The sequence below is a fragment of the Manis javanica genome, chromosome 4 (genome assembly GCF_040802235.1).
Source record: "Manis javanica isolate MJ-LG chromosome 4, MJ_LKY, whole genome shotgun sequence".
Taxonomy (NCBI): domain Eukaryota; kingdom Metazoa; phylum Chordata; class Mammalia; order Pholidota; family Manidae; genus Manis; species Manis javanica.
The window spans coordinates 23,547,238-23,574,716 of NC_133159.1; the positions used below are offsets into that span (position 1 = coordinate 23,547,238).

Below are 27,479 nucleotides of genomic sequence, written 5' to 3' on the forward strand. Positions count from 1 at the left end.
TTTCAAAACTGAGGCCCAATGAGATCAGATTAGAGAACCCTTGGGGTGAGTGGCCCAAGAAGCCTGTTTCCTTTGGGATCTGGAGAGTTGAGCATCTGTCTGGACTAGGTCATGGGCACAGGGGGATAGACAAAATGACTCCTGCCTGTTTCTCTCAATGGCCACAGTTTACATAGCATTACATGGTTGGAAAAGCTGTGGTGGTCCTGAATCCCAGCCCTCCAGTGAGGCTCAGAAAGGTTGGGTGACTCGTCAAGATCACACAGCTGACTGATTTTGCCGTTGGAGGTGTGAGGAAGCGATTCTGGTCCCCTGCAGAAGATTTAAAATTGGGAGAAAGGTGGGCGGGATGGTCAAGATACCAAGAAATGAAGCCTCTTCATCTACCTCTCATTTTATCTTCTCAATAATCCTCTTAGTTGAAGCAAAGTGATTATCTCCATTTTACAGATGAGAAGCATGAGGCTGAAAGAGGAAGACTCACCAGGACAAGGCCACACAGTTAGTCATCCGCAGAGGGGTCTGCCCCTCCATAGAGGGTGATGTGGGGCATAAGAGAGCCTGGCTCACCTAGCTCTGGGTAGGGCGAGGCCAGGACAGCCACAGCATGTTACCCTGTGGCGGTATTTCAATTTAACTCCAGGGGGGTTGCCTCTTGACCCCTGCGGTCATGTTAATCCCTCAGTTCTTTCAGATAACTGCCTATTTCTTAGAATGCTTTCTCGATGCTCTGTGAGGTTAACCATCCCTATTTCACGGGAGGAATGCAGGTGCAGTGGCGTGACAGCAGCGGGTATGACCGACTGTGAGAGAACAAGTCTCGGGTGTTGCTCATCTTGATCTTGGGCACTTTCTCCTGGACCAGGTCACAGGGGAGGGAAGGGCTGAGGAATGGAAACTAAAGCATTCCTCTAACTAAACTTGGGGCAGAAGTGTCAAACTGAGTTGACCTTGGGGTAGGTGGCTGTGAGAAGACTTCTTGGTGGCCTACCAGGTACAGAGGATTGCTGAGCAGAAAGGGACCCTGTGTGGGCTGTTTTGGGATCAGACTGTCAGCCACAGCAGAATGAAGAAGCTGGGCTTGTGGTAAAAGTTCAGATGTGCATTCATTCAGCAAGTATTTACAGCCTCCCTGTGCTGTGCCCAGAGTCAGTGAGGGGGCAGCCAGAGGTGAGTCAGACAGTCCTTGGGCGGCTTGAGATTTCTGAGGGTCTTAAGCTGGGCAAGGACAGTACATATTATTGGGCAGAAAACAAGGTGGACTGGATATGGTCACCTCCACTTTCCAAGAGGTACAGTGAGATGTCAGGGATAGCCTTGGTCAATGCAGGGGCAGATGGTCTTTTCTAGCTCTGCCTTCTGAGCCTCATGGCCTTGACCAATAACAGCAACCACAAATCACAGCCCACGTTTATTCAGAGTTCAGCTTACATATAGCCCATCACTTTACTTCTTTGAGCCTTAGTTTCCTCCACTGTGAATCGGGGTGGGCTGGGGAATGAACCTACCTCTTGGGAGTTTTGTGTGGCTTGAATGGGACTGTGTAGGTGAAAGAGGCTGGCACATGGGGTAACTTTAGTTATTTGTGAGGCCATAATGGAGGCCCATGTTGCAGAAACACAATGAAACTGGAAGACATTCATTCCTAATGGGGCCGGGTAGTGGTTTGGGGAGTGGTGGTCAGATGGTGGTTCTCTCATCAAAGAGATATGGGATGCCAGCAAGGATTCCAAGGGCAGAAAGGGGGATAAGGAGAAAGAAGATTTTCCAGGGGGAGAGCAACATGTGGGCAAACATTTGGAGGTAAACTGCAGGGTGCGTTTGCAGAACAGTCCTGGCACAATTAATGACCAAGCCTGGCACCCTATGAATCACCCAAGGATGCAGTCAGGCCGGATCTTTTGCCCCAGGGTCAGCTGTGAAGCACCCAGACTTCCTTCCTCATCAGTATCCTGTCTAGGGTAGAGTGAGGAGAGGGTTGGAGGGCGAACGGAGAGTAATTACAGAGCCCTGCTTCTGGGTCTCTGCACCTACCCTGGCAGGGTGCTCTGCCAAGAATGTGACCCACCCACCCCTCTGACCTCCTTAGCTGGGGCCGGGGTTGGGCATCCCTGGAGAGCGATGAACCATGGAGTAGGAATGGTTCTGGGGAATGTGTGGCCCAAGATAGGAGTCAGTAGACCTTGAAGAACAAGTGGGTGGAGGAGAGGATGGCAGAAAGAGGGCAAGGCCCGGGTCTTGGGAGAAACAGGGTGGACAGGGAGATCACATTTGTCAGGCACCTACTGTGTTGTAACGGCCCTATGAGGTTTATATCCTCACTTGCCAGATGGGGAAACTGAGCCTTAGAGAAATGAGGCGACTTGCCCAAGTTTCTTTATTTAACCATCCATCATTTAACACCTATATATTAGGTAGAGACTCTACGCCAAGCGTCGAGCAGTCAGGGGTGACCACCTCTTGGCTTCTGCCCCTTCGTGGTGACAGTGTTGTGAGATCACACTGTGGCCTCATCGGGACTCGAGCCCAGGTCCCAGTAATTCCAAACCATTGCTTTGAACCAGACTCAAACCCGGGCCAGGGACGGAGCCACTTGTGTGGCTCGCGCGGCCGAGGGAATCCCGGGGCTGCTCACTTTCCTAACGAGTCCTGCCCAGCGCACCTGTCCCAGGTGAGTCTGGCGAGGCTCCGAGCGCCGCCGGAAAGCGGCGAGCGGCTTCGGCAGGTGGGGCGGGGCCGGGGCGGGCGAGGGCGGGGCGGGGCCAGGCTGGGGCTCCCAGGGCCCGAGGATCCCGCGGCCCCCGGCCGCTGTCCGGCTCCCCGCGTCCCGCTCCCCGCGGTCGCGCCGCCGCCGCCATGGGGGCCTGCCTGGGTGCCTGCTCCCTGCTGAGCTGCGTGAGTCGCGACCCCCGCGTCCGCCTGCGACGTCTGCTCTTTCTTTGGCCCCGTACTTTCATCCTGTCTTTTTCCTCCAAACAGTTTCTTCTTTCTCTTTTTTCCAAACTTGTCTTTCGGGGCCCGTCTCCTTGCCCCTGGACTCCCGCCTCACTTGGTATCGTCACCCCCATACGGGGCCCGCGGGCGCAGGGACGATTGGCGTCCGGGGCTCGGGTTACCGCCGGGGAGGGGTTGGGGCGCGCCGGGGCGGGGGAGTGTTGTGGCCTGGGCGGGCGCCCCTGCCGCGAAGTGGGGAGACTGAGGCCAGAGCCAGGGGTCGGGGTGCGCGCTTCGGCCCCGCCTCGCCCAACTTGGAGTTGTCCTTGCGGTGCGCCCCTGACTCTTTGTGTGGCCTGCCAGGGCCCTGCCTCTGCCGTGCGCCCTTCTCTGTCTCTCTGACAGTCTGCCCCTGCCCGACTGCCTGTTTGCCCGTTTGTACTTGTCTGATATCTGTGTTCGTTTGTCTGTCTTTGTCAAACCATGGCTTCTACATTAGTCACAGTGTACTGTTAGTGTCTGTTGGTCTGTCCAATCTACCGGTCACTCTGCATCCTTGTCTCAGCCTCATTCAGTCTGGCTCACGCTAACTCCGGGGCACTCCGCCCGTGGAGCCCCAGACCCTTCCCCTCTGGGCCTCAGACACCAAGTGGGGGTGGGGAGGAAACCCCGTCTGCCTTTCTAGGCCACCCTGAAGTGAGATGGGTGTGGGTTGCCACCGCCGCCCGGGGCCCACTTTGGATTGGAAGACCCAGGAATTGAAGAAAGTTAGGGTGTGGGTATAGGGGTAGTACCTAGTCGCCTGGGCTCAGGGACCCGGGGGGCCGCCAGCCTCTATTTTGGGGCTGCAGCCAGCATAGCGGAGGAGCTTCAGCCAGACTCCCTGCCGGGAGGCCCCTTCTCCTTTCCCTCTTCCCAGCCCCCTCTCCTTTCCCTCTGCCCTTCATTAAACCCGAGGTTCGTTCAGGCAGCCCCCTCCCCCCTTCCCCACACAAAGAGATGCAGAGAGCAAGAGGGGATCTGATGGCTGCCGAGTCTCAGGACTTGCTTTCCTTTGTCCCTGATTTGTGTGTGTGTTAGGATGGGGTGTAGGGCTGGGAGCTGAGGGATCTAGAGACTTAGTTTACAACTATTTTCTGAGAACGACGTTTCAGAGAGGCTTTAGAGTGGGTTCCTGGGCAGTTTCCTGTTCTCTCTGGGCCTCCCTTTCCCCACCTGTGATGTGTGTGTGTGTGTGTGCGCGTGCAGGAGGAGGACTCAAGAGCTGGTCCCCAAGATCCCTCCTCGCCCAGTGAATTCTCCGTTGGGCTGGGTCTCTGGCCAGGAAGGGTTTGCTTCCTGGTTGGGGAGGGAAAGCTTCCCAGAAGTTGACTGGAGTTCCGTTTGGGCGGGCATGGGGGTGGTGGGTGTTGAGGGGACACTCCTCAGTCCCTGTGCCTCTGACTCCCCATCTGCCTCCTTCATAATGCTATTGGGAGATTAAAAAGTGCCCCGCCTGATTCCTGGCATAAGTGAGTGCTGGAAATAGGAGCCAATTGTTATCATCTTGGAAAGGTGGGTGGGAAATTCCCCCTGGAGCCAAGTGCTAGTCTCTGAGTCTTGGCATCGCACAATGCTGAGACCAGAAGGCCCCTGACAGGCCTGCCCAAACTGTTTACAGCTGAGGGAGCTGCAACCCAGAGAGGTTAGCTGACTTGCCTGAGGTTGCACGGTGAAAGGTTGGGGAACTGCACAGTTAGGATTTAAATCTGATTTCTGGTCCAGGCTTCTACCCACACCTTCGCTCCCTTCCCATCCTGGGTGCCTGAGACACAGGGCTGGCCCAGAACTGGGAAGTTGACTTCATGAATATCTAGTGTCTCCAAGGAACCTGCCCTTCCTTTCAGTGGCCTCTGCCTGGGCTTCTGACCTCTGACATTTACTGAGTATCTGCAGCATGCTCAGCTGTGCTGAGCTCCTCACCCATGCCATCTCATTGCTCCCTTCAGCCCTGGGAAATATGATCCTATTGCACAGATAATGGTACCAACAACAGCTACCATTTCCTGCGTCCTTGCTGTGGACCAGCACGGACAGCACAGAGCTGGGCAAAGATAGCATATTGCATATACCCTTCATTTACTTCTCATAGTGACCCCAGTGAGGTAGTTACTACGACTACTGCCATTTCATAATGAAGAAACTGGATCAGAGAGGGAAGGTGATTTCCCCACAGCCACACAGTATTAAGTGGTGTGGTTGGGGGCTCCTGGATACCAGTAACAACCTGTATCGATGGAGATTTGCCCCACAGGAGTAAAGTTCTAATAGGGGGTTCCCAGGCCTCTGGAGCGGGAATGTTGGGCACACCGGTTGGTGGGAAAGACTTCTATACTCTTGCAGCTGTGATGCATTTGCATCTGCCCTTCAACACCTCTCTGTCAACATTTGTCCTGGGCTGAGGTGAGTGCTGGCTTGGAGGAGACAAGATGGGCCCACAGTGGGATGGGAGTCATTGAGCAAGCTGGCACATGGTGCATTGGATGGCCAGCAAATATGTAGGGAGGGCTTTTGAAGGCCTTTGGGTCAGACCCATTGAACTCACATCTAGGGGTTGGCCTCTTCTCAGCTGTGTGGCTATGGGCAGTCACTATGCCTCTCTCATTACTGTGTAAATGGAGAGAACAGTGTGCCTTTAACAGAGTAAGGACTAAGTGGGGTGGAGAAAAGCACACTAACATACTTAGCTTGCAGTTGGAGTGCAGTGGCCGCTCTGTACACCCCCAGAGTGGTAAAGTGCTTGAGACCACATGCAGGGAAATGGTGAAGGCTGTGACACCCAGAGCTGTCCAATTGCAGAGCCCGGGCTCTGAGCTGCTTACTATCCTGCCCAGGAGCTCATTTTATGGCTGAGGAAACTGAGTCCCATGGTGGGGAAAAGAGACACATCTAAGGTCATACTGCAGTTTGGCAGAGCCAAGACTAGGCCCTCTATTCTTAGTGCTGCATGGGGGAAGTAAGTGTGCAATGGGTGGTTTGGGGGCTGACCTCTTCTTTCCTGTGTTTTGTCTAGTCCTGGGGTTGCTCAGACAGTTAAGAGGTTGTCCATGAAGTCTGAATCCCATTCTTGCTGGGACCAGTTTTTTGTCTATAATGGCAAAATACACATAATATAAAATTTACTATTTTAACTTTTATTTTCAGTTTTCAAGGACTTGTCTTTTATTTTCAGGAATGTGATATATATTAAAAGTGGTTTTCTATTTTTAACATCAAAATGATATCCATCTCAAATGAATGGTATTATTAGGGGAGGAACTATTTACTGGCTAAAGCACACAATAAGAACTCTAGAATCTGTCTTCTTCCTCTTAGTGTCAGTTCTCAGATTCACTTAAAAACATCCCCTGTTCTCAAAGACCACCCCCCTTGATGTCTTCCATTCTGTGGCCAAAGTGACATTTCTAACATGCAAATCCAATGTTATGCTTCTTCTGTAGCAATGGTTCCCCATGGCCTTCAGGATAAAGTCCAGACTCCTTGGCATGACCTACAGGGACCTTGGCCATCATTCCCATCAGCCTCTGCTTCTCTCGCCCAGCTGCCCTGAGAATACAGTGTTTCTTGCAGCTTTGTACATTATTGCCTTTGTAGGAGGACCTTTCCCTTCCTCACCTAGCTAACTTCCTAATCTTCCCTGAAAACTCCCTGCCCCTTCCTTTTTTTCCTGTGGTAAAATATGCATAACATGAAATTTACCATTTTAACCATTTTTAAGTATAGTTCCATGGTACTAAATACATTCATAATGTTGTATGACCATCACCACCATCTACCTCAGAACTTTTCCATCTTCCTAAACTGAAACTTCATACCTGTTAAATACTAACTTCCCTTTCCCCCTCCCCCCCAGCCCCTGGCAACCCCTGCTCTACTTTCTGTCCCTATGAATGTGACTACTCTAGGTGCCTCATCTAAGTGGAATCATACAGTATTTGTTCTTTTGTGTCTGGCTTCTACTTAGCATAATGTCCTCAAGGTTCATCCATGGTGTAGCATGAATATTTTTCCTTTTTAAAGTTGAACAATATGCTGTTGTATGTATAGACCACATTTTGTTTATCCGTTCATCCGTTGATGGTCACTGGGTTCCTTCCACCTTTGCTATTGTTTGACTTTTGACTGCTATGAACATGTATATGCAAATACCTGTTTGAGTCCTTGCTTTCAATATTTTGGAGTAATATCTGGAAGTGGAGGGCCAGTTTGATATAAAACAACTTTAAACTGTGTCCCAGCCTTCACCTGCCTCTCCCACCCACCCAGTACCCTCAGGAGTCGTTCTTAGTACCTGGCTGTAGGGCCAACCATTAGAGAATGTGAATGACTCAGTGACAGCCCATTCCCATCACACCAGACCACGCACGGCTCCAGAGCTGTCCAGCTTGCGTCGGGAGGTAGGCAGCTCCTTGTCGTTGCCAATGTTTGAGCAGCAGAGACTGCCTTCGGGGTGATTCTTCATTAGGGCTGGACCAGCTGAATGCCAAGGAAGCTTGCAGACTGAAATCTCTTAGACCCAGGCCTTCCTAAGTTCTGAGTTCTCCATTCTGAGAACCTGGAGGGTGCTAAGATTCAGCTGGCATTGCGCTGTTCTTCCGTTGCTATCTTTCCCCTGAGTGCATTTTTGGGTGGTGGTAGTTGTAATCTCAGTGCAGGAACGGTTTTATAGTCTGCCTTGGTCTCTCACATTGCATCATAAGCATTGGTCTATGTTGCTCTGAGCCTAGTAATGGTCATCTTTTCTGCTTCTAGAACATTCCATGGAGTAAATGGGCTACCACTGCCTGCTGGTGTTGGGCATTTAGGTTATTTGCACTCTCTTGAGATCCTAATAAGTTCATAAAATCTAAAGCTTTATGCCTATTTTATGTTTTCCCCCACAATTTAGAATTTTTATGTTTTAATAATAAAACAAATTGTATTGAGGTATAATTTATATTTAACTATGTTTAGTTTCATATACCCATTAAAATGTTACCTATACATCTGCTCCATTTAATAGGGAGGTCCTCTTAGGGGCGTAACCATGATGTATTGGTAGGGATTCGGTTATTTTTCATTTTCCCTGTTTTCCTGGTCTGAACAGCGCCACAGTGAACTTGCATGTGTAGTGTGTGTGCACATGTCTGTCTTTACTCCCAGGGGCTGTCACTTCTGTAGGAAGAGGTTTGTGTTGGGGTGGTTCCAGACGTGGGTGACTGGGTGGGAAAGCATGAAAATTGCAAGGATGCTCTGGAAGCAGGGGCACTGATGTGTTTTACTCTCCCTGATCTGGTCTTTGGCTAACTGCAGGCCCTTGGGAATCCTGAAGTTTCAGGTATCAGGAACACCTGGATTTTGATCTCCAAGAGCCAGAATTAATTGAAAGGCCAGGCTCCTTAACTATAGTGGGGCAGCTTTTCTTGTGTCTCAAATGTTTCAAATTGAAATGATAACAAGCCGGAGCCAGGCCTTGACCCAGGTACATAGGCACCTGCTTCCTGAGGTCAGTGCCTGCTGGTCTCCCTTGGTGTTGTTCTCTGGCTTCAGAAGAATTGTTTTCATCCCTGGGGTGTTTGGAAATGAAATGAGACTGCCATCAATGAGTTCTCAGGCTCTTGGTGCAGACAGACTTGAACTTGAATCCCAGCTCCTCTGCTTATTTGCTGTGTGACCTTTATCATATCACCTCTCTGAGTCTCAGTTTCCCCATTTGTAAATGGGAGGTTACAACACACTTTGTAGTCAGTGAGGCTTAATGTAGATAAGGTGCTCACCACAGAGCCTAGGACTGAGTAACTCTTCATAAAGGGTAGCTATCACTATTATTACTTTAATCTCAGCACTTCTGTCCACTTGCTGGGTGACTTCTGGCAAGTTTTCTAACCTCTCTGATCTTTGTTTCCTCCTCTGTAAAATGGGACTCATAGCCTGCTCTGCTAATGAGAATACTCTTAATGGTTTACTAAACTCTTTTCTGGCCTTTGCTTAACCCCTCATCCCCAAAAGGGTAGCTATGGATAGGAGGCAGGGCTTGAGGAGGGAGATACAAATATGACTAGAAGTTACCAGACAGGTGGGCCGTTATGACCTGGACCATGAGGAAGAAATTCATTCTGCAAACATTTCATTTAGCTTCCATGTTGTATTTTACCTTGTGGGTGAGAGATGGGTAAGAAGGGGCATTTCCAGTCTGAGGGAGAAAGGAAGGGGGTCAGGAAGGCAGCTACACCTCACGCAGAGTGTGTTGTATGCTTTGTGATCAGTCCAGAAAGCAGCCTACAGGGCCCGAGGAGCGAGGGGCCTCTCTCAGCCTGCTCTCCACGCAGCTCATCTTTCAGTGTAAGGCTGCCCCCGTCCCTCCTGGCTTTCAACCCTCAGGTTGCTCTAAGGATGGTCCCGCGCGTGGCTGCCAGGCCCTGCCAGCCTGGCCATCCTCACCACTCACCACCTGCTTGTGAAGCTTTGGCCACGAGAGCGTTCTTTCTCTCCCTGCGGCACCAGCCCCGCCCTCCCCAGGGCGTCCGGAACACTTTCTTGCCCTTGGTCAGGAGAGTGCCTCCTCATCTGTCAGCTCTCGGCTTCTGTGCCTCCCCCAGCCTAAAGGAGGCCCTGGCAGTCCTGTCCGGGGCACACTCGCAGTGCGGGAGCCAGGGTGAGAGGGTTCGCGCTCCTTCCTGCCCCAGGGGGCGGGGCCCGGGCGGGGCCCGCCTCCTTCCTCTCCGGACCCAGACACCTGGCTGAGGAGGCGGGGCTCTTGGGGGAAGACAGACAGTTTACCAGGCGGATCTGGAGGTGGGCCCGTTTTCTCACAGGCTGGGCTGAGGACCCGCCTCCCGGAAGGGTGAGCCTCCTTTTGGGGCACCAGCCGTGAATGGTAGGGCGTCGCCAGACCCTAAATGATTTCAGCCCGGCCCAGGGAGTGGAGGGGCGACGCCAGCGGGGCCCGAGGGGCCGGATCGGGAAAGGGTTGGACCGCCGCTGCCCGAGACTGGCCCAGCCCACACGGCGGGAGGCTGCAGCCCCGCGCAGCTCTTCATCCCCTTCTCGCAGCAGATGTTTAGCATACCCTCCCTCTTTCTTGGGCTCTTAACTCGTGTCTGGTACTATGCCGAACTCTTGATAGTTGTTCAACATTGTCACCGAGCTCCTACTATGAGCCAGGCACCATTCCAATTTCTGGGACAACCACAGTGAACAAAACGGACAAAACCCCTGTCCTGGTGGAATTTACAGGCTTAGGAGGTGGAGGCAGACAAACATAGGTAAAAGATAAAACCAATCAGATCATAGTAAGTTCTGTGGAGAATAAGCAGGGAAGGGGAAAAGGAAACCTGGGGAGGCTACAATTTAAAATTCCTGTGACATGTATGTTCTGGTATGATTCTCATTTTATAGAAGAGGGAACTGAGATTCAGAGAGGCTGAGGGACTGGTATAAGGTCACACAGCTAGCTAATTAGTGACAGCTGGCCTTCCGGATTTTTTTATTTTAACCTCTCTGCCTCCCCCTAAGTAAGCAGCAGTGTGACTCAGGCTTTTCCAGGATGGGCTTCCTCACGACCCCACTTGACTCCCTAAGACTTGAAAATTAAATGGGATAACATCTGGGGAAGATGTGTGCCCCTGCCTGGTGTAGTGCGGACAAGCTTGGGAAGATCTGGAGGTGTTAAGTGGTCAGGTGCTGGGGGCTGGACAGAGCCGGGGAGAAGAGGTGGAGCGTAAGGGCATCGTGTTGTCCTCCCCTGCAGGCATCCTGCCTCTGTGGCTCTGCCCCGTGCATCCTGTGCACTTGCTGCCCCTCCAGCCGTAACTCCACCGTGAGCCGCCTCATCTTCACGGCCTTCCTCTTCTTGGGGGTGCTGGTGTCCGTAATCATGCTGAGTCCTGGTGTGGAGAGTCAGCTCCACAAGGTGAGTAGTCCTGGGGCAGGAGCGCCATGGGGAGCAGCCTATGGGACTTTGCCCTAGTGGAGGCTCTGCTGCTCCAGGCTTGGGTCAAGAAGAGATAGGCAGGAATGTTCTGGCACACCGATGGTCCAAGGTTGGCAATAGTAGGTGTTTCTTCATGTGGGGAAGAGAGTTTGAACCTCACTTGGAAATTCTGGCTTTTCATAAGTCACAATCCCCTTGGAAAATCTTATTCATCATTCTCACCCCCCACTAGAAATTGGCCCAGGTCATGCTCTGTCCCCATTAATACTCCAGCCCAGATTTGGGTCTCAGCTCTCCCCATCATTTCAGTGTTCATAACCAGTGGGACATTTAGACCAGTGGTTCTGACATTTTAGTGTGAATAAAGGTATGAATCTCCTGGAAGTTTGCTAGAAATGCAGATTGTCAGACCTCACCTTAGAGACTCTAGTTCTGCAGGAGAGGGGCCTTGGGATCTCTGTCTCCCCCAGAATCCCAGGGGGTCCTAATATAGGTGGCGGATGGAGGGCGTGTGGAAGCCCTGCTTTCCTCAGTGCCATGCACCCCTGAGGCTGTGGGGATGATAGTAACAGGATGTACTGGACCATCTTGGGGTACTGAGGTTGGGGGGCGGGGTCACTTGGAGGCCTTCAGCTCCAGAGGTGGGTGGGGGTGGAGAGGGAAGTGGGAGGCTCCTGGTGGGGCCCAGCCCCTGCTGGGAGACCTCTCTCCAGGCAGGCCTCAGCGAGGTGGCCCGGGTTCTGGGTGGGGTGGTGTTCTCAAGCTCCTCTGCCTCCACAGCTGCCCTGGGTGTGTGAGGAGGGGGCCGGGACGCCCATCATCCCTCAGGGCCACATCAACTGTGGCTCCCTGCTCGGCCACCGTGCTGTCTACCGCATGTGCTTCGCCACGGCAGCCTTTTTCTTCCTATTCACCCTGCTCATGATCTGCGTGCGCAGCAGCCAGGACCCCAGGGCTGCCATCCAAAACGGGTGAGGGACGGGACCCTCCAGCAGTGGTTTCCCCTCCTCTACTGGACCCTACCCTCAGCCATCTCCAAACCCTACCCTCAGAACTCAGGAACTGCCGAAGCACAGAGATCAGCTCGTTTAGTTATTCCCATTTCTCAGATGAGGAAATAAAGCTCAGAAAGGGCAACAGCATGCCGAAGCCACAAGGTACCTTGGTGGCATGGCTGGGACAAGAACCTGGGAGACCACCCTCAGCCCTACTTGGCTCTTCCGTCTGCCCTCAGGGTTTTTCCTAGGGCCAGGACAGACTTTCTGTGCCCATCAGAACTCCAGAAAGCCCCTCTTCACCTGTCCCAGTACCTGCTCTTTGTGGGTAGGGCTCTGGGGCCCGACCCTCCCCTGCTAAGCTCTCTTGTCTATCCCGCCACTCAGGTTTTGGTTCTTTAAGTTCCTGATCCTCGTGGGCATCACTGTGGGGGCTTTCTACATCCCGGACGGCTCCTTCTCCAATAGTAGGTGGCCTTGGTGGGGAAGGATGAGGGCTCTGGAAGGAGAAGCATGGGAGGGGGCTGCTCTCTGCACAAGCTCCCAGGTGCTGGCTGGGTCATCATCCCCAGGTCAGAAGACGGCACTCTGGTACTTGGCCACGTGGCCTTTTGGCAGCTTAGAGGTGGGGAAACCTGCTTCATCCTAACGCACACCCTGCCATGCTGTGTCTCTAAGCACAGCTCGGGGCTCCATGAGGGTAGGGACTTCGCTTCTCAGTGTCACCATTGCAGGGTGTGGCACAAATGACTGTTGAGTGAGCGAATGTGCGTGAGAGGGAGGCCTGGCGGGGCCGTGGGCCCTGGCTCTCAGGCTGCCGCCCCCTGGCTGGACTCCTCGCCTCACTCCCCTCTCCCCACCCAGTCTGGTTCTACTTCGGTGTGGCAGGCTCCTTCCTCTTCATCCTCATCCAGCTGGTGCTGCTCATCGACTTCGCACACTCTTGGAACCAGCGCTGGCTGGGCAAAGCTGAGGAGTGTGACTCCCGAGCCTGGTACGCAGGTCAGTGCCACCCAGCCGGCCTGCGTATGGGACTGGGGCTTCCTGAGCAGCCAGAGGTCCCTGAAGCCCGGCACCCGGAGGTCATCACAGGCAGCCTCCTGCCTGGGGGATCACAGGAGAGCTGAGCTGGAGAGGCCTGGGCAAGGTCTGGCTCAGAGGTTCCTGCAGGACAGGCCACACACAGCTAGGCCAGACCAAACTTGACATGACACTTGGTCACTGAAACCCCGTTGGCAACACGGGTCCCTGTTCAGTTCTTTCTGTTCTTCTGAATCAGTCAAGGGCTGACTGAGCACTGGCTTGGTTTTCTCACCTCTGACGGTGCTGGCCTGTGACAGAGATCACCGGCACGGCTGGCTCACTTTGTAAAGACTGATGGGTATTCACTGTATTTACTTTTTGGTTACCATATTTAAGACAAGTGAATCATTTTAGTTCAGGATGGGGCAAAACCTCACATAGGTGTTGGTGATGATGGGCTTCAGGAGACATGACTGTCCTTCCTCCGAAGAGGAAGCTGAGGCCCGAGGTGGGGAGGACTGCCCACCAAGCCCTCTCAAGGGAGCCAAGGTGGGAGTGTCCCTGGGCCTGTGACCCAGCTGCTGGCTGCCCCCCTGCCCAGGTCTCTTCTTCTTCACCCTCCTCTTCTATGCGCTGTCGATCGCAGCTGTGACGCTGCTGTTCATCTACTACACCCCATCGGACGCCTGCTACAAGGGCAAGATCTTCATCAGCCTCAACCTCACCTTCTGTTTCTGCGTCTCCATTGTCGCCGTCCTGCCCAAGGTCCAGGTGAGCCTGCCTGAAGCCAGGCGCCTGGTATGGGGGACTTCTTATAGGAACCTTGGAGTCCTGGGCAGGGGCTGTCAGTCACAGGCTTGAGTTAAGAGTGTGGGCACCCAAGTCAGCCACCCTAGGTTAGTCTGGACTCTCACCTCTATTATGCTGGGTGACTTTGGAAAAGTACCTTAACCTTTCTGGGCCTCTCTCATCTTAGATGTAACATGGGGATAATAATACTTACCAGGTGGAGTTATTCTCAGGATTGAGGTCATACTTGTGAACTTAGAGCAGTGCCTGGCACACAGATATCCCTCAGACCTCAGCCATCAGCATCATTATTACTGTCATCGTTGTTTTTCTGCAAATAGGGAGAACCTTAGAGAGGGTCGCTGAGTGCCCCTTCCTAGACATCTCAAGTGGTGTTGGCAGGCAGGCACAATTCTAGTTCCAACCCCAGGGCGTCTGGGATAATGGGTGGGGCTCCCAAAGTACTTGTTTGTTCGTGGGAAAAAGCCTATCAGTCCAGTGGTACTTCAGGGGTTGGAATTCCAGCTACCCCAGGCGTTTCAGAGGTCCCTCAGGTGGTTTTTGAAGGTCTTTAGCAGAAAGGTTGGGAACCTTGCTTCTGGTCAGTGCCTCCATTTTCCAGTGAAAAAATTGAAGCCCAGAGACTTGATGCCTCTGTCCTGGGTCACAAGCAATCAGTAGTCATTCAGCAAATAACTCCTGAGCACTTACTGTGTACCTAGCCCTCTTCTATATACTGGGGCTGTTGCTGGGAGGAAGAGGAGGAAGAATACCAATAACAGCTGACAGTTAATGGCATCTGTCATGTCATTCAGTCTGTACCCCATTGTCATCCCCACTGTCCAGATAAGGAAACAGAGGCTCAGAGGAGTAGAGACTTGCCTAAGGTCACATGGCGAGTAAGGGGTGGAGCTGGGATTTGAACCCAGCACACTGGCTCCAGAGCCTGCACTCTTCAACAGAGAGTTGAGATTCAAATTTTCAAGTGTGTGTGTGATGAGTGGGGAGGAACCACTAAGAGGAGGCCAGGCTAGGCAAGGTTATTTTGGTTAGTAAGTGCTGTGTAGGACATAAAAGAAGGTGTGGACTAAAGAGTAGGCGTGCTAGCAGGGCCAGGGCCTGCCCTAGTCAGGGCTTTTAAGGCCTTTTTGGGAGTTCTGTTTGAGTGTAGGCCTGAATGCCAAAGAGGGCTGTCTGTGTGGAGCTATGGGGGTGGAGCACATCAGGGAGAGGTCAAAGCTAGTGCAAAGGCCCTGGGGTGGGAGAAGGCTTGGCAGGTTCTGTAGGCAGAGAGGCGGCCACCATGGCTGGAGCATAGCTACTAGGCAGGAGTATGGCAGGATGTCCGGTGGAGATGACCCTTCAGGGCACATGGTGAGGGGGCTTTAATTCTAAGTATGAAGAGATGCTGCTCTTGAGGGCTTGTCAGTAGGGGAGCAAGGTTGGGTAATCTGTGAAGAGAATTAGAACTTCACCTTTGGGTGAGTGGTGGGTGGCCTGGGTGCTGTGTTTTCCCAAAGGGTGTTGGGTGAGAGGGCCCTAGGGTGGTGGGGTGTCCAGGAGCCTCCTGGTTGGGTGTGAGTGGGCTGGGTGGCGGTGGGATGTCCCTGAGTCCAGCAGGGGTCTTACTGATGGGCCATTCTTGCCAGAACGCCCAGCCTAACTCCGGTCTGCTGCAGGCCTCGGTCGTCACACTCTACACTATGTTCGTAACCTGGCTGGCCCTGTCTAATGTCCCTGGTGAGTACAGGCCTGGGTTTGAGGAGGCCTGGCCTCATTCCTGGGTCAGCAACAGCTCCCTGGGGGGCTGGGAACCCTCACAGTTGACAGGGACATCCCAGCCCCAGGCTGTTCTGAGGCACAGTCCTTCATGGAGGTGGGGGGACCCCACGTGTTCCTGGAACTGTCTCTGTCATTCGTCTGCTAAGTGCTGGCTGTTGCTGGGACTTGGATGGTTGGTTGTGTCTGTCTGTCTGTCCATTTGGGTTGGCTCTCCACCCATCCTCAGGGCTATCTGGCTCCTGAGACCTGGCCTGTATGGGCTGAGAGTAACCATGTTCCCATCCCCAGACCAGAAATGCAACCCCCATCTGCTCACACGCTTCGGCAACGGGACCATCCTGGCAGGCCCCGAGGGCTATGAGACCCACTGGTGGGATGCCCCAAGCATCGTGGGCCTCCTCATATTCATCCTGTGCACGTTCTTCATCAGGTATGGTGGGGGTCTGGTTTCTGAGGAGGGATCAAGATTGGGGGCCCAGGCCCTGACGTGAAAGCTAATACACCAAACCGAAGGCCCATCAGCAACTAGCATGTCCAGCACCTGCCTTGTGCTGCTGGAAAAACCAAGTCCCTTGAAGGGGTTACAGAGGCAGGGCTGGACTTTGCCTCCTGGTCCAGGGCCCCTTCCTGCATTTTGAGTTGCCACATGCCCAGCTCAGTAGGGTGCGGGCAGCTGTGTGGTCAGGGAAGGAGCCTGGACTGCCGCCAGCGGGTCCAGGCTCTGTCACTCGCCTGCTGTATGACTTGGGGTAAGAGGCTTAACCTTTCTGCGCTTCAGATTCTTCTTCAGTAAAAGGAGGGTGATAACCTCCAGTGCCCTGGGTGGCTGAGACCTCACAATTTCACCTGAGAGTGGGTAGCTCACGCTCAAGATTACATGGCAAATTTTTTAAAAGGGGCATCTTAAGTGCATATCTGTGTGGACTCTGGAGCCAGACTGCCTACGTTTGAGCCTGGCACTGCTCCTTACTAGCAGTATGATCTTGGGCAAGTCATTCTCTGGGCCTCAGTTTCCTTATCTGTAAAATAGTGATAAAAACAATACCTACATCATTGGAGTGTTGAACGGTTATAGATGAGTTAATATGTATAAAACACTTAGAAAAGAACTTGGCAAGTAGTAGGTGCCAAGTGTTTGCTATTAGTGCAAATAACTGAACATTTGCACAGCTGGGTGGCTGTGAGTGGCTGTTTTGTAAGAGTCACTAGATGATAATGAGCATAATTACTGTTTTCACGGAATCTGGCAGGCTCATTTACTGCCTCCCCATGGCCCAGGGTTTCTCCAAGCACCACTTTCCCAGTCGCCCCTTTGCTCCTTGGAGGGAAACTCCTCCTGCTCGTCAGCCCTCCCAGGCAGAACCTGGTTTCCTAAGAGCTGCCCTGTGCCTCCAGGCCCCTGGATGCCCGCCTCAGTCCTCACACTGGAACATTCTGAGGCTGTTTCACATTTTGTTTTGGTCCTTTTCAAAGCACTATCTCCACATCAGGTGTGGGTGTTGACGACATCTCTCTCCTTTGGCTCCTTTTCCAACCTGGAAAGGCCCATTTGACCTCAGATAGGGAAACAGACTCACAGTGGCCACAGAGCTGGAGCACAGCTGCCTTGCCCCCAGTTCTCTTTCCCTCCTTATCCCACCCCAGGCACAAAGCTGTGCTTCCTGAGACTTCTCATATTCACACCTCTTCTCATATTCACACCTCCTCAGCCTGCCTCACTGGGCAGACCTCTGAGAGCCCCAGAGGCCTTAAAACTGGAAGCAAAGACTGACAAGCAGCCATGGGCAGGGAGTACTGAGGGTGGCTCTGCCCCCAGCCAGATCTCCCCACCTGGGCTCATGTGTGCTGGGTGTCAGCATGATGTTTGGTGAGTGGGGTCAACAGAAGCTCAGTAGCGGGGACTCCCCAGTCTGGTGGGGTGAGACCAGAATCTAGGTCTCTTTCTGTTTGCTTTTTTTCAAAATACAAGTTGAATTTTCAAAAGTATATATGGGTCTCAAACTATTAAGTACTGTTAAAAACATTGTAGAGAAGAAATGACAGAAAAGAATCATTACTATGGTTATTTTTTTATTATGAACATGAAGAAAATGGAAGGTAATTGGTAAAACTACCTAAAACTAATAAAAGGAAAACAAACTTAATAGCAAATGAGCATTATTAATTATTACCATTATTAATGAATGTAATACCTGGTATGGTCCTTTACAGTACTAGGTACTCAATACATGTTTACGGAAATGGCAAATGACGACCAGAATAATCGTGACAGTTTATTTGTGACTTATGCTCTGGGCCAGGCACAGGGGTATGGGCTTTAGGTTATTTTTCCATGTAATCTTCCAATTTTACAGACTAGGAATTAAAGCTCAGAGAGGTTAAGTGCCTTGCCTAGGCTACACAGGGAGTGGAGGTAGAGTTGAGAGTCAAAGCAGTTAACTGCTGGGCTCAGGACCTAACCACTAGGTCACCAGCCCCTGAGGCTCTGAGGCTGTCATGCCCATTGTTGTCATGACCAGGGCTGTGAGGTCCCCGATGCAGCCCACTGCCCACCTTGGTGGCGATGGCCCTGACTGCTCCCCTCCCCCCTCCCCCGTAGTCTGCGCTCCTCGGACCACCGGCAGGTGAACACCCTGATGCAGACAGAGGAGTGCCTGGCTGGGCCCGAGGCCATGCAGCAGCAGCAGGTGGCGGCCTCTGAGGGCCGGGCCTTTGACAATGAGCAGGACGGTGTCACCTACAGCTACTCCTTCTTCCACTTCTGCCTGGTGCTCGCGTCTCTGCACATAATGATGACGCTCACCAACTGGTACAGGTGTGTGCAGCCTGCCTGGGCACAGATGGAGCCCGTGGTGCTTGGGATGTGTGCTGCATGGCCCCTCTCCTCTGGCCCGAGCTGGGTTTTTCCTGGTGCCTCCTCAAGGCTTGGGCATTAAGGTTCTATCTAGGACCCTCCGCAGAGTCTGTCCCATCCAGGCCCTGTTTCCCAACCAGTAGTGAGCTCTGCCTGGGGCCTTCACTAACTGCTTGAAAAGTGGGGCTCATGGGGGGTGGGGCTGGCCCTGCACAGGGCAGACTGGGTTTACAGATCGGGGTGAGGATTTGGATTACAGGGTCAGATTTGAGATTCATGGTTGGAGGGTTAGGATTAGCATATGGGGTCAGAATCAAAGACACAGGGTCAAGAATTGGAGTCATGACATCAGGTTGAGATTGGGGCCATATAAAGTCACAAACTTGGTCATTTGGTGATAATGGGGTTAGGAAGCCTTAAAGCTAAGACTGAAGTTGGTAGGTCAATGAAATAAGATGAGAGTAACAAGGTTAGGGACCAGGATTAGGGTCACAGGGTCAAGGGTCAGAATTTAGGTCAGAGATATCAGATCTGTGATTATAGGTCAGGGGCCAGAGATGGGGTTACAGGATTGAGGGTCAGAGTCTAGGTTGGAGGCCAGGACTAAGGTCAAGGCTTCCAGAGTCCCAAACTCAGGGACCAGGAGTCAGGTCATATTATGACAGTCTAGGACTGGGGTCAAGGTTGAAATTGAGGTAAGAGTGGGATCTTTGGTACAATGTCAAGATCAAGGGTCATAAGGCCAAGTGTCAAAAGTATCCATCAGGGGCTAGAGTTACAGAGTAAGAACCAGAGTTGAAGTTGGGGTCACAACTGGGTCTTAAGTCAGGGCCAGGACTGAGGTCACAACATGTGGGCCAAGCTTAGCGGGATGATGGTGTGTTCCAGGCCCGGTGAGACCCGAAAGATGATCAGTACATGGACCGCTGTGTGGGTGAAGATCTGTGCCAGCTGGGCCGGGCTGCTCCTCTACCTGTGGACCCTGGTAGCCCCCCTCCTCCTGCCCAGCCGTGACTTCAGCTGAGGCAGCCCCTGCAGCCTGCCCACCCGGTGCCTCGGGGCCCAGAGGCAGTCAGCCAGCTGTCTCCAACCCTCTCCAGGACTTGGCCCTGAGAAGGGCACCCCCCCTAGTCTGAGTGCCTTCAGGATGGGGAACACCAGGCCTGAGACTGAATCCCCTCCAGCCTCCCCAGCCATGGAGCTGCCCCTTCCCTACCCTTGTCCAGGCCACCCACACTCACCCTCTTGGGAAAAAAGAGCGCCTTGTTCTCAGGCTCCCCAGGAGCGGATCCAGAAGGAGAGAAGCACCCAGAGCCACTCAGAGTGGGAGCCCTCATCCGTGGTGCCTAGCACGAGGCTGGGTGTTCCTGACTGTGCCCTCAGGGCACCCCGCCCACTTCCTGGACTCTGTGCCTTGCTCAGTCTCTAAGACTTTGCCCAATAAACAAGCCAACACATGTGCCTTCCCATTTTCTGTGCCTCCCTCTCAGTGCGGGCTAGTGGGGGGTGGGAACAGAGTGTGGGGGCCATGGAGGCCAGACAGAGGGACCTGGCTCTGTTTGGTTATGGAGAGCCCAGGGCTATAGAGGAAGGAGATGCTTTGGGAAAAGGGAGTTGGGGTCAGAAAAGGGGAGCCTGGAGCCGTGTCCACATGAGGGGTGGTGAGGTCACAGGGCGGAGAGGGGCTCATGCAAGGAGGCTGAGAGGGCTGGCTGCAGGGCCATCAGTGAGGTCCTGCCCACCTCTGACCTGCCACCAGGATCCCAGAGGAACTTGTCACCACCCTGCGCTTCTCCTTGCCACAGTTATTGGCACCTGCTCTGGGCCAGGTGCCATGGGGAATGTGGAGAAGAATCTAACCCGTCCCCAGGCCTCCGTGCAGCGAGGAAGAGTCTGTGCCCTGGGGTCAACCATGCTGGCCGGAGCCCGGTGAACCTCAGAAGCCGAGGAGCTTCCATAGGGCTCCTAGCAAGTCCATCATCCCCCTGAACCCTGGCTTCTCCTTCATCAGGGAAAACACCGCCCCCCCCCCGCCCCCGGGCTGTTCTGATGAAACCAGCTGTGCAAAGGGCCCGGCTCAGCAGGTGCTCCATAAATACTGTCAGTTCCCATCTCTGAAGGCGCACAGTGATGTGAGCGGGACTGACAGGCTCCTGGCTGGGGCCCCAGAGCCTGGTCTTACATTGTGGTGAATTACCAGGGCCTTCACCCCTTCCATTTGTGGGTATAACAAATGGACATGGGCATGGCTGGGTTTGTTGGGTGCTGCGGGTAGGGTGGTCAGGGACACAACCTGCTCCCGAGGAGCTCCCAGGTCACAGCTGGGGGGTTGCCGTGGTGCAGGCAGCCCAGGCACACGGGGCGCATCAGGAGGCACCCGACACGAGGCAGCCCAGAGAAGGAGTGGGGGCCAGCCAGGTCAGGAAGAACAGAAGTGCTCAAGGCAGAGGAGCAGCATGTGAGCAAGAAAGATGGCGGTCCGTCCAGGACCAGGGTGAGCAGGTGGCATGGGGGTCAGGAGTTGGTTTGAGTGGAGAGATGGCCTGGGCCGGAAGCACACAGGTGCTTGAGTGCCACTGTGAGGAGCCCAGATATTATCCTCAGGGTATAGGGGAGCTACTGAGGGTTTTTGAGCAGGGGAAAAGCAGTGAAGGTGTGAGCTGATCCTGAGGAAGCCCTGGAGGTTTCTAGCAGAGCAGTGACATGGTCAGGTTGTTACTTTGGGAGGATTTCTGTGGATGAAATGGAGGGTTCAGTCCCTGGAGGCAGGTGCTGGGGCCAAGAGCAGGTGGGGCGGGGGCCTGACTGGGGCCGGGGTGAAGAAATGGTCCACTCCTGGGCAGACCCCGGGGCTGCTCTTGTCCCCTGGTGCCTGTCAGTGAGGGGCCCTCTCTCCTTGGGGCAGCCTGAGCATTTCCTTGCTTTCCCCATTCCACCTTCAAGAGAAAAGCCCACCCTGTGCTCCTGAGAACCTCTTCTATGCACTAGTGGATGTGGACAGTTTTGTCCTGCTTCTATATCCTTTTTTGCTCTATAGTTTTCAAATTATTCACTCAACAAACATGTGTTGAGCATGAGCTGTGTGCCAGGGTCTGGCAGGGAAGGAGGCAGAGGCCAGAATGGGGAGTCTGAATACCTGGCGAAGGAGTTTCCGCTCCCAGTTTCCGGTCCCCACCAGGAGGAGGAAGCGCTCCCCGCCCCAGGCACCTGGCTGGCCCCCAGCGGGTTTCCTCCGCCTGCAGTGAGGCAGGGGTCACATTCACTTTCCTGGTGGTCGATGTGGAGTTGGAGGCAGCTGTCAGGCCTGACCTGCTGCCCACCCTGGGGCTGGAAGCCCACCCAGCCTGTGTGTTGGGTGCCCCCTCACCCCTGTTTTCCAGCATCCTGGCTTCCCTATGTCCTCCCCCCTCCCCTCTTCCCCTTCCCCCCATTTTTTCTCCTCCTCCTCTGTCACCTACCTCCTTGTCCTCGGTCACTCCTCTTCTCCTTCATACCCCCTTCTCTGTCACCGCTCTCCCCTCTCACCCTCCATCACTGCCCTTCCTTTGTGGGCTATAGGACAGGCCTGTGGGACCCCAGCTCTTTTTGTCTTCCAGCCCCTGACAGGCTGGGCTTCTCTGCTGCGGAAGGCTCTGCCCTCATCCCCAAGGGCCTGTGCCCTGTCCCTGGACACCTGCTGTCCCGCCCCCAGGCCTGGGCTGTCATCACTGCAGAGAAACCACTGCAGCCTCAGCCCGGCCTGCCCAGAGCAGCGCTGAGCCTGGTGGTACCAAGTTTACAGATCGTGGGGGAACAGACAGTGTGGAGCACCAGAAAGGGCTCTGGGCCTGCCTCCGGTTTCATCTGTACCACTATCTCACTGTATGACCTTGGGCAACCCAGTTGCTCTCCCTGGGCCTCAACTGCAGCTTCCATAAAATGGCAACAGTAGCTGCTTGGTGACCTATAGAGCATGGTGCTTTCCTGAGGCAGAGGCTGGTTAATCAGCAGACATTCCCAAACCCCTTCCCCCTTTCCTGCCTCTATCACAAAGGCTGGAAAAGCCAACTGCTCACTTTGCAGCTCCCCTGAGAGTTAGAAATGGACACTGACAAGGTCTGGCTAATTAGATCCAAGCAGGAATGCCAAGGAACAATTCTAGAAAAGTTTCTGCTTTGCTTTTACAAGGCACTACACATTCCTCCTTTACCTGTTTTAACACAAATGTGATGCCTGGAGCTACAGCAGCTATCTTGGGACAGTGAAGCAACAAGCCTGAGGATGGGAAAACAGCATGGAGAGGATTGTGGTACAGAAAAATGGAAGGAGTCCAGGTCCTTGACGTGCCTTGGAGCTGCTGTATTGGCCCTACTCTGTCTGACTCCAGACTTCTGTTACTTGAGGAAGACAAATGCCAATATTTTAAGCCCCTATTAGTTGGATATTAAGTGCCTTGCAGCTGAATGTATTTTTTTTAATAATTAAAAAAATTTTATTATCAATGTACATCACAGTGGTTCAGCAGTCCCCCTCGCCCTGTCCCCTGCCCCTGCCCACAACCCTCCCCCTTGGTAACCACGAGTCACCTCTCAGTGTATATGAGTCTAACGCCATTTTGTTCCTTCTGTTTTACTTTGTTTTTGTATTCCACAAGTAAGTGAAATCATACAGTATTTGTCTTTGTCCGCCTGGCTTATTTCACTGAGTTTAATACCCTCTAGATCCATCCATGTTGTTGCAAATGGCAGGATTTCTTTTCTTCTTATGGCTGAATAATATTCCACTGTGCATATGTACCACATCTTCTTTATCCATTCATCTATTGATGGTCACTTAGGTTGCTTCCATATCTTGTCTATTGCAAACAGTGTGGTGAGAACCACAGGGGTGCATATATCTTTTTGTATCAGGGATTTTGCTTTCTTCCAGTAAATTCCTGTAAGTGGAATTGCTAGGTTGAATGATATTTCTATTTTTAGTTTTTTGAGGAACCTCCATACTGCTTTCCATAGCATTGCACCAATTTGCAGTCCCACCAACAGTGTAGGTTGTTTCTTGTCTTTTGGATAGAAGCCATACTTACTGGTGTGAGGTAATACCTCATTGTGGTTTTAATTTGTATTTCCCTAATGATTAGTGATGTGGAGCTTCTTTTCATGTGCCTATTGGCCATTTGTATGTCTTCTTTGGAGACTGTTCTGGTCCTCCGTCCATTTATTGATCAGGTTATTTGTATTTTGGGTGTTGAGGCATATGAGTTCTTTATATATTTTGACTGAATGTATTTCTGATATAACATGTGAGGTAGTCATTAACTTTAGTGATAATAAAAATAATGAATAGGAGAAACTTATCTCCATTACTCTGGACTCTTGGGTAGCAATAGAGTAGCACCGTCCCCCACCCCTACACACACACTGTATATATATGTATATATATTTATATTTATATTTATAAATCAATGCATAATAAATATTCATATATGTATGCTCAGTAACAGGAGACATTGTGACAAGATAGTTTTTTGAGATGCTATTTTTCTCTCCTTAGCCGAACACATTGAAGAAGATTCTGGACCTCCTTGCCTTGGAGGAGGTTTGAAAAGAGTGTGGAGCAGGAGAGAGAGTTTACCTGCAAATTATTATTACTTCCCCTCCTACCTCTGGCATCTAAGGGGCCCAGTTTGTTGAGGAGCTGCTGGGCAGTGTGGGAAGGGTCAGTGAGGGGGCAGCAGAGGTTCCTCCTGGAGGGAGATGGCACAAGGGCTCCAGAAAAGCTTGATCAGAGGTGGGGGGCAGTTTCTCCCAGACCCCAGAGAAGTTCTCTGGCTGGAAGAGGAGGCTGAGTGCTGTGGGCTCCACGAACAAGAGTGTGGGCTCCAGCTGCTACTGAGCCGGGGGGAGCCAAGCAGAGCCCGGGGACTCTTGTGAGCTCAGAGGGGTAGGAGCCGAGTTTCCAGGCCTGCCTGAAGTACCCACGGCCCCCTGACAGCAGGTCCTTCCTGCTCCGCCCACTGCCCTGCTGGCACATGTGACCCCAGGACTTTGCACTATCCTGGAGGGAACAGTGGGGTGTGGGAGAGAACAGCGAGATTGGCTGACGGTGAATTTCCCACCAGCCTGGTAGATGGGGCATTGGCTAGAGAGAATGTTGACATAAACCAAATGAACAGGTGCTGTTTCTTGCACACTTCAGAATTGAGCTTCACTTTAAAATAATTTTAGATATAAAGCATGTTTATGGCAAAAAAAAGAAAAAAACACCACCAAAAAAACACAAACAGTACAGGAGTGTGAAAAACATTTATCTACTTTACTTTTTCAAGCAGCAGCAGAGGATTCTATTGAGTGAATATTCTATAATTTATTTAATCCTCAACTGCTGGGCATCTACATTGTTTCCATTCTTTGTTTCCTTTTACCTTTGCTACCACTAGCTGCTGTGTTTGTCCTGCCAGCTTGCTGAGTGCAGGAAGAACACAGACTCCAGGGCCAGGGTCCCCGAGGTTCCTGTCTTGGCTTTGCCGCCCAGCTGCTGTGGCCTCTCTAGATCTCAGCTTCCCATCCGCAGAGTGGGGATGACGGCAGGGCCCACCCCATGGGATGTCGCCATGGTCAGAGAAAGCACGTCTGTAAAGGGCCTGGCACAAATCTGGGTCCAGAGTGGGAGCCAAAGAATGGGTGGCTCCTTCCTTTCTCTGCCTGTCAGCTCTCAGGCTGACACAAAAGGCTAGGCCAACAGATGAGGTCACCTTGGCCTTTCCTCTACCTCCAGGGCCACCTGCCCTTTGCCCCTCTGGAGGTGGGTGTGAATGACAGGTGGCAGGAGGTGCGGAGAAAATTGATAACAGGAGCCAGTGTTTATTGAACAGTCCCTGTGCACCAGCCTGCAGCAAGGAGCTTGAATCTCTAGAGCAAGCCTGCTGTTGCCCAGAGAAAAAAAATCTGTCAGAGAAGAGGAAGATGGAAACCCTGACTCCCCAGTCTCCTTCCCTAACCCCTAGTCTAATTATTTGGCATATGTTGTGAACTCATTTGTGGGATTATCACCGTACTATCTGATTCTGCCTAAGGTCAGTGAAGGCAAGAACCTGCCCTCATTGTATATAGTTTCCCTGGGGCCTAGAGCAGAACCTGATAAAGATAAGGCCCTCCATAGGGCCAGGTTAGTTGAATGACTGACTGACTAGTTGAACAAACACTGGTTGATACTGGAGCATGTAGGGGAAAGCCCAGGGGGTGGTGAGTTTATACCAGAGTAGGAGGGCTTGGGGTCCTGGGCTGGGTCAAGAATCCTGGTTCTGTTACTGAGGTGTGCAGGGTCAGAGGAAAGTTCTGAGAAATGGCTTGGAAGCTGAGACCTGCAGAATAGGGGAAGGGCATGAGGAGAATGGTCAGGGCAGAGAGCAGCAGAGGTTCTGTGGGGCGAGGCCAGGACCAGGGAGGAGCCGAGGCGCTGGAGCATCACAGGGAGGGGGAGAGATGGGAAGGTCCAGGCTGCAGAGTTCAGGGGTCATGGGATAGAGACCCAAAGGCATGTCTGCTTTGGCTCTTGCTGTGCTGGTTTTTTTTTTCAATTAAAATATCACTGATACACAATTTTCTGAAAGTTTCACATGAACAACATTGTGGTTTCAACATTCAAACATATTACCAAGTCTTCACCCCACCCCAACCCCCCTGCAGTCACTGTCCATCAGGCTCTTGCTGTGTTTAAACAAGAACCTCAACAAAGATTGGGGTGCCTTCCCAGGGAGGACTTCATCCATCCTCTCCAAGTCTCACTGCCCCCCCTCAGTGTCCACCTGCTGCTACATCAGTGAAGTGCCCTTCTGGCCCGGGGAGACTTCTGAGTTTGCAGCCCTGATGCAGGGCCAGGGAGGCTGTGGCCAGGGCACCGGGGAGGCCTGAGACCTGCCCACCTTCCTCTGAAATGCCTCAGGGGCTGCAGGCTTAGCTGGCCTTGGCCTTTGTTCTCTTTCCCAGGGGGTCCCCCGGCTAGTAACATCCTGGCTTGTGCGGGTGGAAGGGCTTCCGGAGGGGCACTGTTGTCTGGTGGTCAGAGCCTGAGTTTGGAGTTCAGCAGCTCTGGTCCCAATTCTGGCCCCTCCTCTTGTCTCAGCTCTCTGAGCCTCAGCTTCCTTGTCTTGAAAGGGATGATAAGAGGCCCTGCCCCGCAGCACTTAGGGTAAGTCTCATTTAACTTTGACTAGAGCTGCTCTGAAGAACCCACTCACTCATTTGTTCAAAGTGCCAGGTTACAAGAGTTTAGCCGACTGTACAGTTTGGATAGAACACAGTCCACAAGGCCACCCTCATATCTGACCCCAAATGCAAGTTGAGGGGTTTCCAAGACCACTCTTAAATTTGATTAATCATTAGCAGAACTCACGGAACTCCCTGAAAGCCATTATACTCATGGTTACAGTTAATTTCAGGGAAAAGACATAGATTAAAATCAGCCAAGACCAGATGTTGTGAAAATTAATAAAGGAAAACCTCAGCAAAATGGAGTCAGCAGGCCCAAGGGAGCAGCTCTCATGCCATAACCACTCCAGGGCAGGTGCAGGCAGGATCATCAATTACAGACCCCAAACTGGAAAAGATGTACATTGCATCTCTTGCAAGAAATTGACTATCCCAGTAACTTAGCCAATGAGAAACTGTCATCGCCCTGAACTCTTGCTTTTCTCCAATGGTCTCTTGTTCAAAACAACCCCTCCCAACTTTCCCCTGCTTCTCCATAGAATAATGTTCCTCCTTTTGTTGGATTAGCCTGTAGGTTTTGCTGTAGCTTGTTTGTCCCCAATTGTCATTCTCAGCTATTCCTGAATAAACCCTTTTTTTTTTTGCTGGTAAAATAACTGTTTTATTTTTAAGGTCAACATTACTTGGTGATCAGAAGTGGGATTCGGAGAAGACCCCCAAGTCTCCGGGTCTGGTGAGGAACAGGTGCCCATACCACGGAGCCCACTGGGCTCACTGCTTTCACCCGACCCTGGAGCGTGAGGGTCTCTCCTGAATTCTGAGCTCCACTCTCTGTGTCTTGAGCTCTCCAGGCTTTATCTGAGATCTGTTTTGTTTAAGGCTTTGTCCTTTCACTTGACGTTTAGTCCAACTCCTTTTTAGAACTGGACAGTTCCTATAGGTTGGGCTGTTTAGGGATTTTTCTT

The 27,479-nt window shown here is 52.4% G+C and overlaps 1 protein-coding gene across 3 annotated transcripts; it reads left to right on the forward strand.

The window, feature by feature from the left end:
* Positions 1–2,745: 2,745 nt before the first annotated feature.
* Positions 2,746–19,797, forward strand: SERINC2 (serine incorporator 2). Of its 3 annotated transcripts, none has more exons than XM_017641964.3 (10): positions 2,746–2,895; positions 10,703–10,864; positions 11,666–11,856; positions 12,268–12,347; positions 12,745–12,882; positions 13,505–13,674; positions 15,342–15,432; positions 15,763–15,904; positions 18,074–18,289; positions 19,217–19,797. In XM_017641964.3, exons 1-10 carry the CDS (start codon positions 2,857–2,859, stop codon positions 19,350–19,352), a joined length of 1,365 nt encoding a protein of 454 aa, XP_017497453.2. In that variant the 5' UTR covers positions 2,746–2,856; the 3' UTR covers positions 19,353–19,797. The 3 variants fall into 3 exon arrangements, with proteins under 3 accessions (XP_017497453.2, XP_036866599.1, XP_017497455.2); XM_037010704.2 differs by having other exon boundaries at positions 13,550–13,674; XM_017641966.3 differs by lacking the exon at positions 2,746–2,895 and adding an exon at positions 9,825–10,217.
* Positions 19,798–27,479: the final 7,682 nt, after the last annotated feature.

Excerpts from the sequence above, each read along its gene's own strand:
- SERINC2 (XM_017641964.3), top strand. The coding sequence starts at position 2,857 with ATGGGGGCCTGCCTGGGTGCCTGCTCCCTGCTGAGCTGC. Across the intron at positions 12,883-13,504 it reads CTCCCGAGCCTGGTACGCAG|GTCTCTTCTTCTTCACCCTC; the intron begins GTCAGTGCCACC and ends CCCCCTGCCCAG. Across the intron at positions 18,290-19,216 it reads ACGCTCACCAACTGGTACAG|GCCCGGTGAGACCCGAAAGA; the intron begins GTGTGTGCAGCC and ends GGTGTGTTCCAG.